Source organism: Micropterus salmoides, unplaced genomic scaffold (assembly GCF_014851395.1).
Source record: "Micropterus salmoides isolate LMB-PRFRI ecotype aquatic unplaced genomic scaffold, ASM1485139v1 Ms_hic_scaffold_23, whole genome shotgun sequence".
Taxonomy (NCBI): domain Eukaryota; kingdom Metazoa; phylum Chordata; class Actinopteri; order Centrarchiformes; family Centrarchidae; genus Micropterus; species Micropterus salmoides.
The window spans coordinates 21,547,077-21,559,950 of record NW_024041484.1 but is presented as its reverse complement, the minus strand read 5'-3'; the positions used below and the strand labels follow the sequence as shown (position 1 = coordinate 21,559,950).

Below are 12,874 nucleotides of genomic sequence, written 5' to 3'. Positions count from 1 at the left end.
ATGCTCAGTATGTACTTTGTGTTTTTAGAGTCTCATCTTCTTCCTAAGTCCATTTCAGACATATAATGTGTAACAGTGTTGTTCTTTTATCTTTTAAAGTAAAAAAAAAAAAGGTGCATCTCAAAAAATGTTAATGTTAACTAACAAAATGTGTGTAACTTATCATTAGAAATTGTGTTTAAACACGAGTGTGATTAGAATAACTTAATTGTTAGCACCAGAACCAGACTGAGATTAACAGCTAGGGAAACCTTTGCAGGTGTTTCGAGTTAATTAGCTGGTTAGAGCTCTTTTCAGGTCAACATTTCTATATGATATATTCTCTATTCTAAAATTCTGATAGTTTTGAGACCCTGTAGTTTACCATGAGTCATAATCTTTAACAGTACTAAACTAAAACAAAATATATCACTTTGAATCTAGAGAATGTGAAAGCTTCACTTTTTGAATTCAATTACAGAGGAAATTTTATTTATTTTTTTTACATGCACCTGTACATCTTTATTCAGGCACGACAGAACATTTCCAGTTGAGTTGAAAAGTAATGGCATCAATAAAGAAGAGTTTTGTTCTCACATTAATGATTGACTCAAAATATATTTGCCGTTGAAGGAGTATTTAATACCTATTGTGACTAACTCATTGACACCAAATCCCATTTATAAATTCTCAATTATTTATTAGTGTGTTGTGTCAGTCAATCAGAGTGGGCACAGGGCGTGCACATTTTACAACAAACGAAACTGGAGGAAAACGTGGGATCATGGCGCCAGCCGAACAGACCGAGGCAGCGGCTGTGCTGCAGTTTTGTCTGGCGTCAACTCACACTAAAGTGTTTCAGCAGCGGAGCATTTAGCCTACACGTTGTTAACGTGTTGTTAATTTGTTATTTTGTGTGCTTCAACTATGGATAACAGCTCTCTGTGAGCCGGTTCCGTTACGTTCTATGCAGGTTACACATGCTACATGGAGCATTGCAGAATAAGAGCGTGTTGCCTGCCTGGTTTTGCTGAGTTATTCAGATTTTGCTTATTTATTCAATTGTCCTTGATTTTTGTGCTTCTACCTAGGTTAAGTAGGCTACTTAGTTAAATTATCTTTTTTTTGGTCTGTTTTAACTGTGTTTATTGTTGATGTACGATCGGGGGTGTTTTATTTTGAAAATCGACAGGATTCTCTATGGTTCTGTGTCTGACTTTCTGCCTGGTTCATCTGCTCTGTGCTGCTTGACAGTCAAAAATAGACTGGCAGTGAATATTGAACTTTAGCAAAACTTCAATAAAAAAAAAATCACAAACCGAATTGTAATCACAATATCTGGCAGAAAAATCGCAAGTAGATTATTTTCCCAAATCGGTCAGCCCTAGTTGGAAGTGTTCAATGTGAAATATTACAGTCCAATTTAGCAAAACTGGCTTTTCCGTCATGAGATAGACTCATATAAACTGCCAGTATGTTCTCTTAAAAAGTTTAGTGTGCCTTTTGGCAACACAATCCAAAGAGTAACTCTTTGTTCTCTACATGTAGTTGATGAAAGTGATACTGACAATGTAGTAAGTTATCTCAGTCGAGGGAAAGCAACACTGGTGACAGAGTAATGTTGTGTGTTCCTGCTTTGATTCAAAAGATTATTAAAGAACACAAAGAGCAGCTACAGCAAGATGCAACTTGTGGCTACAGTTTGCACTGTGGCCTATTGAGTCTCATTTCCTCTTTAGTGAAGCTTTGGGGTTTTTTCTCTCTCATAGAACAATATGACTAAAATATTCACAAGTGAAGATTGTTTTTCCCTGCATGTTTATTGAATGGTGCTGCAAAGGAAATCCTCATCTATCATTAATACATTAGAGAGCTGAAACATTTTTCTGCTATCAGATTTTATACTACTATGTCTGCATTTGGTCAGTTATCAACTGGAAAACCTTCACACACAACAACACGGAGACAGATATATATATTTTTTAACCATTTAAGTCTTCTAAAGTGAGTCTCTTTTTAACATCAACTTTATAACTTGAGTCTTGTTTTTGTAGTTTTGTCCATTTTCTTTTTAAGTTAAGACACAGCTTTACACACAAGCATTCACAAAGGTTTTAGATGAGCCTTCAAGTTAAATATACCATTTATTTAGAGGTCAAAACCCTTAGCAGTTAGCTTCAACATGCTCTCTTTGCCTTGTGCAGTTTTACAATGCAATAGACAAATAAATCACTTCCAAATCAGTGCCTAAGATAACTGGGTTTTGTTTAAAACTATTTGGTCGGTTTGCCCAGTGAAACTCGTAGTAAATATTAGCACTGCATCATAATATTTAAAATATTTTAACCGATGGAAGCCACACATTTAGAAAACCGATAAACAGAACAGATAAAAATACTTTATTCTTTTTTGGAGAGTCATGGGAGCCTAAATACAGTTAAGTGTATTTTTAATGCATTTCAGCAAACCAACACTGGAAGAAACAAGAGTTGAGTTTGCAGAAGATCTGTATGTAAACAACACCTATGTTCAGGCACAAAGAGAGCGGTGGGCTCAGTGTTGTTTCCAGGAGACCTTTGCCCTCTTTTCCAAGTTCTCTGTTTAAAAACCACCCACTCGCTCATGCATATTTATCACCTTACCTAATTACTAGTCACCCCTAGCAGTGCGGTTCCAGGTGCTGCAGGAAGGGCGGAGAGCAGCATTGTTCTGTCGACCCTAATTCATCTCGGGGGAGGGGGAGGGGCATGAACAGGACGTACTCTTTGCCCAGTTTGACTCTGTATTCACCTGTGTGGTGAAATGCTTAGGGTCAATTACTACAGATCTATATAAAGAACAATAACGCATGCAGCTTCGTAGGCAGCAAAATAGAACAAAGGATGAGCTGTTAAAGGCCCTGAAAAGATATTTATTCTGTAGTAACAGTTCATCAAAAACAAGTTTATAAAAGTGAGTTTTAAAAAAAGAAACCAATGACTGAAGCATCATAACACTGTGGTCAAGGTGGACAACACTGTTCCAATTTTTTACAGAATGTAGTTGCAAATCTTCAGACCAAGTGAACACAAAAATCTGATCCTTGTCATCCTGGTCTCATCGCATCGCCTACCAGTTCATTTAAAAAGGCAGTTTTACACATCAACAAAGCAACAGCACAAAAACCAGAAAAACTTGCTGCAGAAATTGATGGAAGACAATGTACAACTATCACAAAATGTAAAACCGCTCTGATGACCATTAACATCACAAGAGACTAGCTGTAGGTGAGAGAGCCACTATCCATCAGGTTTGTTCACTATGGCAATAAGATGAACTCTGAGCAAGTAGAAAGAGGAAAGGGCAGGTCACAGACTGTCAAAAGGCAATGTACTGTATAGATATATTTAGTCACATTCATTCCTATTCAGTGAACTGTTATTTTAATGAGTAGCCTTGGAGATTGTGTTACATACTTGGAGTTATTCTAACATGTCAGGTTTGCTTCTGTGTTTTGTTCTAGTCGTGTCAAAAGGACCTTTTGAATTCAGTGACCTTTTTAAATATTTCTGATGGAAATATTTCAGATTATGCTGTCCAAGAATAAACGGATTCTTTTACTTTTTAAACATGTCTGTATAGTCTAGCATTTCTATAATTTCTTCTTCCAAATGTATACCTTTGTTTAATAGATGTGGCTTCCTTGTGTGTAGTCAGTGTGTGTTTGACTGAAACAGGGTTTTACTACAGTAATTCAGGACTTCTCAAACATTCTAACGCACACACACTAGAGCCAAGATTTCGATTTGTTTAATTTTGTTCTGAGATCTTAGATGCTGCAAACCATGCTTCATGTTTGTGTGTGCTTTTATTTAGATGGCTCAGTGTAGTCAGATTAATTCCCTCTTGGGCATACTGTATATTTGTTGTTGTTAGTAAAGGGAAGAATGAAATAAAATGGGCTTATTACTTTTTAAAAGAGATCTAAGCCAAGTTCACGTTTCCTATTAATTTCCATGCTGGTTAACATTCCTGTTTATGGTCCTTCCTCTATCCCAGGCTCAGCCAATGGCAGATACTGCTGCTCCAAGATTTTTGTCAACCACCGCTGTTTCTCAGGACCGTACCTCAACAAGGGACGCATCGCAGAGCTGCCGCAAGCCGTCGGACCTGGAAAATGCACACTGGTCCTCAAAGAGGTGGGCTGATGTTAAGAGCAGGGGGGGAGGGGGACGGAGACGAGCAGTTTCAATCAAAGAGTTACACACTTTCAAAGGCAGAAGAGGGGCGACAGAGATTGAAAGAGGAGGAGGTGAAAGATGGAGGGCGAGACAGCGATGTCTTGTTAACCACCTGCAGTTTCCCAGCAGTGCCTTCATTTTAATGTGAAAAGCTGTCAGTCAAGTGTGTTTACAGATTCACACCGCCACTACTGCTTAGCAAAACAGCCTCTTAATTTCTCCAGAGACTGTGTTTGTGCGTTCACATGTACCTGCACTTTCTGCATGTGTGTGTGAGTGTTCGGTTTTGCCCCGACTGGTGACTGGTGTGATCTGTTTGTCAGTTTTGTTCCTTCATGTTTGTGCAGTTCAGCTCTGCTCTGATTCTTCCTGAGAATTTTTCAGTTGAACCAGGACTTTATTATTTTTAATCTGAACTCTGCTTTTGCCTCCAGCTGCTGAGCATGCTGATCAACGCCGCCTACAAGCCAGGACGAGTCCTGAAGGAGCTGCAGGAGCTGGAGGATCAGAGCTGGGACTGCCAAGAGGAGACCCTCAAAGCCAAGTGAGGAAACCAAAATACACAAAGGAGAATGTTCCAAAAAGAGGCTAGAGCAGATCTCCCCCCATTGGATTTGGTCGTTTTCAGGGGTCATTTTATTGAGCTGTGGTCATAAAATGACATGTCCTATTGGCTTCCATGCTTAAATGTAATAAATCTGACTATCATCACATCTTTCTCATTAAAAATCACTAGCAGCCCTCACAGAAGAGCCTGGTGTTTTTCCCTCTCTCTGTCCCTACGAGTCCGTTTGCTCCCCTCCATTGAATTTTTTATTTTTTGCTGCAGTGGTTAGTACGAGGTCTGCATTTTCTTCCACTGCTGGCTGCACGGAGCCAAATTATTCTACAGCTTCAGGCTGCATGCTCTGTGTTTTCTAATCAAAAACTACCCAGTTTTTCTGGCTGAAATGAGACAGAATTGGCCAGTCATATGTTCTAGTGAGTCACCTGCGGTGGGTGACACATTCATGCGTGAATCTTTTGACAACTTGACAAAGGAGTTACTTTATTTGAGGCATTTACTGCCCAGCGAGCTGAGGCCTTTCTGACTGGCGTGTAGAAGGTTCAGTACACAATTCAGTTCAATTAATCAACAACAAAAATGTTAGTATTACCATGATGGGAAAGGTGTAACTTGACAGGGAATTTATTCAATCCTGTTGTATTTTGATTGGCTCTAACATGTAGATGCTTTTTCTAAGGAATTTAAACATGATGTGATCAGTGTTGGGCAGTAATGCGTTACTCAGTAATAATTACTTTTCCCAGTAACTAGTAGTGTAATGGATTCATTTTCCAAAATAATAATATTATTACAGTTACTAGTAACGCTGCGTTACTAGAACGCACCATCCTTGGCGTGAATGCATGAATGCGTGACTGCGCAGTAGGTCAGCGCACCGCACCTTATGTTGTTAAAGTCAGCCAAAAAGCGGGGGGGGTGTAGTGAAAGTAATATAGTAACGTAACAAGTAACAGTTACTTTAAGGAGTAATAACTAACTAGTAACTTCTAACAATTTCTGACTAATTTCTAACTTAAACCACAGTCGGGTTTGGATCCAAATTCTATTTAGTTTAATCAGGTCTTGTCTTGTTGTATTGCTACACTTGTGGTCTGTAAAAATAGTGAATACCAAAACAGACTCCAAGGAACTTGCTGGCAGCTGTTATCACATGGCACTTTAACTGATTCATACATTCATTTTTAGGACATATATTAGTGCTGAAAAACTAAGCAAACAATTTTGATTATCTATTAATGGTAAAACGTAGTTTTTGAAGCAACAATGACGAACATTTTCAGCTTCTCAAAAGTGATGATTTGCTGCTTTGTAAACTTGATATGTTTGGTTTTGTACTGTTGAGCAGACAAAAACAAGACATTTCAAGATTAGAAATGTTTTTTTTTCTGACCACATTTAGGCTTTTTCAGTTATTGTCTTTTTGTTGCCATCACCTCCACTGCAGCTTAACAGGGGAACAAACAGGGAAGTTAATACTAAAAAGACTGTATCTTTGGAAAACATCACTTGATTTGACAAACTTAAACTGCTGACGCCACATATTTACTTCAGATAAACTACTTTTTTACTTTGAAATAAGTTTTTTATTTTGGCTCCCACCACTTACGTCAAAGGTTTTGAGGAAGTATGAACAGGAGGAAATAACACTGCAGCAAGAAAAACCTGTTCATGGGCACCTGATTATTATTTTAAGATGGAATTGAAACATTTATCCTTTAATACGGTTTATGGATTTAAAAAAAATATATAAACAGATCAGCTAAGCTCATATGTTTGGACCCCAAGACAAGCTATTTGGAATTTTTGGTGGCCGGTAATTTATCATGAAATATTTATACTAACTCATTGACATTTAGTTCTTAGTATGCATGATAAAATGCACTATTTAGTTAGTTTTGTATTGATTTATTCTTGTTTATTAATGAAGTTTAAAACCTTAAAGAAATGAACAAAAACAATAAAGACTGACCTTTTAGGACCAAATCGTATTAAAGATATAATCTGATTTTAAATTTGTGTTTGTTCAAATGTTAAAGAATTCACTCCGGTTCAGTCAGAGTTACTTCAGAACAGCCACATCAGATTGCAGGTTCAGATCTGTCCTTGAGTGCTGCCAACAGATCAGCTCCCCTTTCCTAACCTTAGCCATTAGATAGATTGCAAAATTGACCCTGTGTCACTCTCGGCTCTCCTGTATAGCCCTCATCAACCGAATACACGCCAGCTCTCCTAAAAACAGCCCATTTTCACATCATTACTGGGTAGGCAATCATCATTCACTGTCTAATGCTTTGATGGATTACAGATAGTTTAATTATGCATTGTTCTCATAAATAAAAGTGTAATCACTGGCTGACAATGTCATGACATCCCATCCCTGCTCCCCTCTTTCTTTCCTTTGTTCCAGATATAAAGGGAAAACCTATCGCTCCACCATCCGGATAGTCCGCCTCGCTGACCAGATCCCGGACTTCTGCCGTAAGGTGTGCGTGAAGCTGCAGTGCTGCCCGAACCTCTTCAGCCCCGTCCTCGTCACTGACAAGTGCCCAGAGAACTGCTCCGTTCAGACCAAAACCAAATACAGTGAGTCTCTATAATTAAACGCATCACTTCCTACACCACAGCTATGAAGAGGACCCAAATCAGAGCTTGTGACGCCGCAGAGTGTATAATTGCCTCTGCCTAAGATTTGTTTTGGGTATATTGTTTTCGACATCTGCTGTGCATTCGCAGCCTATTACTATGGGAAGAAAAGGAAGCTGTCCAAGCCGATGGGAGGAGAGGAGACGGCAGAGGGAGACCTGGCCAAGCCGACGCGCCGCAGGAAGAAGAGGAAAGCTATCTTTGTGCAGAAGAAAAGACGCTCGTCCGCTGTGGACTACACTCCTGCCGGCTCACCGCAGGTTAGATAACACTGCACTTCTCTTTACTTTCCTGCATTGTCTCTCTTCTTCCTCAGTCTTTCTTCCTCTCTTATATTGTGTTAACGGGCGTCCTGTCAGCTCCTGCTCACGCAACAGGCGGATACTGAGTGTACAGTCATGATCCAGCGTATAAATATAAACATCCCTGCTAATGACGGAGGCAGGAAGAAGAGGAGCTTCACAGGCAGGAAATGTAGCTTAGCTTTTTGATTTAGTTTACTCACGCACAACTCATAATTTACATCTTGGTCACACCAATTAAAGGCTTTCAATTTTAAATGTGTCCTTGGGTTTTATGTGCAAAGAAATCATTTGATCTTAAAAACTCTGTGCTGACTTATTGTTTTTGGGGGATGTTTTTATGTTTTACCACTAAAATGTGGAGTGTTTACTGGTCAGACTGGTTCGCATCTGGTTTCTGTCACCAAGACAAATTTTAAGTGATTAAGCTGCGTCAGGCTGCAACAAAATGATGGTTAATCTGATGATGATTTTCTCAATTAATCAATTCATTATTGAGTCTATAAAATGTTGCTGGTTTTGTAGCGTAGAAACAATTAGTCAATTCATTGAGGAGTTGATCAACAGAAGATTAGTTGCCATTAAATGGGAGGATTTTCTGTTTTTCTCTGTTTCATGTGATTGCAAACTGAATGTTCAGACAACAAGCCAGAACCCAAACATTTTTTTTTAAATTATACCTTTCTAAATGTTTTGTACATTTCTCTTTGCTATAACAAACCCTTGAAGATTCATTAAGATTAGCAGAGCTGGAAGAATCTGGGTATTTACCAACTTGGAACAGACTCAACCCCCAGTAACAAACTTATCTGACTCCCATCTAAACTGTCGATCCCTGCCCTTAGTGGAAACGTGAAACTCTGAGGATAACATGACTCATGTCTAACGTCACTCACAAGGAACTTCAGACTTATCTCACCTGTTTTTCTGCCCAGCTCATATCTCCTCTAGTGTTACACCGGACACAGAAGCAGGAGAGTGGTCGGGTTTCACCATAGTTTTGGCCGTTTGTCTGCAATCAGAAATTTTATAAAGAGACTGAGAAAACAAAACAAAAAAATGTATGTTGTTCATGGGGAAAGAAACGGCTGATTAATGTTTTATACCAACTGGCCAAAACATGGTGTAGTAGGTGTGTTTACATTCAAATTCTGTGTGTGTTTCAACAGATGTAAGAAGACAGAAGATTTCCTGTTTAGATACAACTTCCCTTTTAATGAAACCTAAACATAGTACAGTAGCAGCAGGGCAGCTTTTATGCTGACTGAAAAAAAGATCTTATTGATGATTTAAAAATGTTTCAATATACTGAAAAATGTCTCAATATGTGCATCTCCTAATATGAAACTAGTTCGTAATAATATACAACAGAATATTTGATAACAGGTATCATGTAGTTGGTACATATTGTATATTTAAAATATAAAAACACAAAGTTTAAGTCTCAAATAATTCATGAAAAGATCAATTTAAATGGTTAAATGAATAAAAATCTGCATAAAAATGTTTTCTGCATGGACAACAAACAAACTGAGCTAAATTAAACACCACAAGGACTTTTAAGAACATTAAAATTTTGATTTCTGTCAATGAGCAGCATCAGAGGTCTTGCCACAACCAGACTGAAGCCCAAACACAACACCTGCACCTCGCCTCTCTGACTCTGACCTTTCTATTACTTCCTCCTTCAGGACAGTGATGAGGGAGAGGAGGATGAAGAGATGGCGTGTCAGTCGGGCAGTGAAGGCACCAGCTCTGAGCCACGTGAGGACCACACTGACGCCTCCTCGGTGGAGGTGAACAGTAGTCGCCCTCGCCGGGCCACGACGCTGCGCAGGACCTTCAGCGTCGGCGACACTACCGCCAGCCAGGAGGTGCCTGAGCGCCGCAGGAGGTCCACCCGCTCGCTGTCGGCCTACAACCAGAACAACAACAAGTACCAGCCACCCAAAGGACAAGACATGCAGGTGCAGACAGAGAGACGGCACACTGATGGAGGTTCAGCCCTCACAGTGGTTAGTAACAATCATGTGTCCCGTTTAGTCACATGATGTTATCAATGTATTGATTTGGTCATTGACTATAAGTTGATTTCACGTGGAAGAAGGGGAATTTGTGAGCGAATGATAATGAGGATGGGCAGAAAGAGAACCCCAGCTTAATTATGGCTTTTTGTGGAGCGAGTCTGCTACTTCCCGCTAGCGCAGAATTGTGATACTGTTCGCTCTAGAGTGATGTCAGAGTTGCACGAATTCTGATCCGACTGTCCAGACTGAGGTACAAAGATAATCTGAATGCGACCTTAGACACATTTGGCCACATTAACTGTGTTCTTTGCACAATTTTGGGCACGTTTCTGATTATGTAATTTACATTTTGTCTTTGTGTGTGTGTGTCAGGTGGAGGAGGAGGGTCAGCTGGTTTTGGACAGAAATCCTCTGGAGTGGAGCGTGGAGGAAGTCGTTCAGTTTATAAACTCTACTGACTGTGCGTCCCTGGCCAACATCTTCCAGGAGCAGGTACACACACACACACACACACACACACACACACACACACACACACGTGAGGCCAATCTTGGCCAATACATTCTTTACCATCACAACTGCATGCCTAACCTAAACCTGATTCTAATCTTAATCCTAAATCTTAATCCTTCAAAACAGCCATTTGAAGAAGTGAGGACCAAACAAAATGTCTTCAATTTACAAAAAGTCCTCACTTTCACGCTTAACTCCTCTTTTTCATTTGTTCAGAACATCTCTTAAATAACAAAGAGGTAAATTTAATTTCTCTCTGATCTTTGCCGTCCGACCCCACGTTTTCCACTTGCAACACATTGAGCCAATATTTGTATTTTATTACAGCGCCGACACTAGGAAGTCGGTCACCAACATTGATATGACAGAGTGTTTGATTAGATATTTCTTCAGTTTATGACGTCAATAAAGTGTGACAAAGAGCCAATCAACATGCTGATCAAATTCCTTTCTCTGTCTTGATAGCTAGGGTTTATTATTTTTAGCTTTGTATCATAAACTTGATTATTTTTTTAGATCAAGATTCAAAAAGTAAATCAATAATGCAATAAAAACCATCTGCTTGTTTTTGTTTTGACTAATTTAGAGGCTAATTTGCATTTTCCTACTTTTATTCTCATTACTTTTTATGACCAATATCTTTTCCTTGGCTGGACTAGCAAAATAATTTTTTATTTTTTAAACAACAACAAAAGCATTGAGTCTTAACAGTGGTAAAGGCATTAAATGCTGAGGGAAGGAGGAAAGTTAAAATACACACCACGAGTTGGCCAGGAACTCTTAAAACTGTCTTTAAATATTTATTTGTGTCTTACTTCTGTGCAGGACATTGACGGTCAGGCCCTGCTGTTGTTAACTCTGCCAACTGTACAGGAGTGTATGGACCTGAAGCTCGGTCCCGCCATCAAACTGTGTCACCAGATAGAGCGCGTCAAGGTTGCCTTTTACAGACAGTATGCCAACTGATTGAGAAGCTGCAACAGCAAGTCACCCGCTGCACAACTGGCCAGTTGAGGAAAATGTTGGATTAAGTCCGTCCTGGTGAAACCCTTTGGAATGTTTTGGCAATGTGGATTTTCTAGCGGAGTTGCATTGGCAAGACACAAAAGAAAGTTACAACAGAAGAAGGTGAAGGATTCATTTCTGTGATAGTGGTGTCAGTGTGACACCGACAAAAACGTTCTAACTGCCGACTCCAGCAGAACAAAACACATCGGAGTCGATCCGTGTGCTTTACCGATCTGTGAAGACGTTTCTTTGAGAAGCTGAGAACTTGTTTTTGAAGACATTTGTGTTTTTCTTGCTTTTCATTTCCTTTTTATTTGTGATAGAGGAACATTATAGCATTTAAGTTAAAAAGTAATTACTGACCACACGGTTTTCCCTTCTTTGTGTGACATGATTGGTTCTGAAAAAATATCTGAAAATTATTTAATAAACCAAGAAATAATATATTTGGAATATTTATTATTCTGTTGTAATTTATAAGGAGTAATTATCTATTTGGATGTAGAGAAAATAATAGTTATATCAAAATATCAATATTAACTCCTTTTCCACTGAACTAAACCTCTAAAAGATGAAGTTATTTCACAAACTGGGATCTGAATTAATTTACATTTACACAAGATGACACCTTCTGAAATACTTTGAAATTCCCAGTTGAGCATACTTCTCATTGTTACAATCACATGAATCAATCATGTAAGCTATTTTGTGTCCATCTATGCAAATGTGTTGCAGATATTTTTGATATGTACGAAAATAAATTTCTATTGATTTTTACCCGGTTTGATATGAACTTTCTTTGTCAGTATGACCATTTGTCCTGTTACTACAACAACTAACAGACACTTGTGACAGCATAATTTGTTCTACTGGTAAAAATGTTATGTTCACAAAAGTACCTTAATTTTCCCCCAAATTACAGGATGGCAGATAAAATTATTGTGGTACCAAAGAAGTCATATTCTTGTTATTTTTCCATTTGGCAGAGACAGTGAATGATGTTTTTAAATCACAGAATAATGATATGATAATGAAGACATACTTGTTAATTCCTTACACTTCTGCTTAACCTGACAATTCAACTGCCATAAGTGCTATAAGTTAAAAACATCTCACATGCAACATTTAAGGGCTTGTTATCTTGAAATTCCTGTTTCCAATCTGCTCAAAAACACTAATTATCTTAAAGTGTTGTGCCTTTTTACATGAACAACCCTGCTATTAACAAGTAAAAATGAGTTTCTGCAGACAAGGTCTATATATGTAAAGCAACAGTTTTGACAAGAACTATCACAGGTTAACAAGATGCTCCCTCATGCATGAGATATAGGAAGTCAGACCTCACTGTGGTTAGCAGAACAAAGTCACAGTTAAAGAGGAACCACATTTCTCTCTGCTGCTCTGTTGAAACAATATAAAACTAACATTGTTGGTGCTGTTAATGTCCTTCATATCAACTGTTTACCTTTTAACTCATTATGAAGCAGCCCAGGGGCAAACACTTGCATCCTAGGGGCTACTTCTGCTGTTGCTAAAGAATTGGTGGAGAGAGTCGCCTGCCCATTTCAAAAAAGAAGTGAATTATGATTTGATTAAAAAATATATTGACACAGT

The 12,874-nt window shown here is 38.7% G+C and overlaps 1 protein-coding gene and 1 long non-coding RNA gene across 7 annotated transcripts in view; one reads left to right on the top strand and one right to left on the bottom strand.

Annotated features, from left to right (window-relative positions):
• Positions 1–12,037, top strand: part of sfmbt2 (Scm like with four mbt domains 2) — a 60,062-nt gene extending 48,025 nt beyond the window's left edge. For 5 of the 6 annotated variants that reach the window (XM_038738322.1, XM_038738323.1, XM_038738324.1 and 2 more), the window contains 7 exons: positions 4,018–4,157; positions 4,634–4,743; positions 7,175–7,350; positions 7,501–7,670; positions 9,404–9,727; positions 10,112–10,231; positions 11,078–12,037. In XM_038738322.1, the coding sequence (XP_038594250.1) occupies positions 4,018–4,157; positions 4,634–4,743; positions 7,175–7,350; positions 7,501–7,670; positions 9,404–9,727; positions 10,112–10,231; positions 11,078–11,218 (1,181 nt within the window). In that variant the 3' untranslated portion in view covers positions 11,219–12,037. The remainder of the gene's footprint in view (positions 1–4,017; positions 4,158–4,633; positions 4,744–7,174; positions 7,351–7,500; positions 7,671–9,403; positions 9,728–10,111; positions 10,232–11,077) is intronic. The other variant, XM_038738326.1, reaches the window with a different exon arrangement.
• LOC119917906 lies at positions 2,579–9,443 on the bottom strand. Its single transcript, XR_005447365.1, has 3 exons — positions 9,381–9,443; positions 8,632–8,724; positions 2,579–2,769 (listed from the first exon to the last, which is right to left on the bottom strand). It is a non-coding gene; the product is annotated as an uncharacterized LOC119917906 (long non-coding RNA).
• Positions 12,038–12,874: the final 837 nt, after the last annotated feature.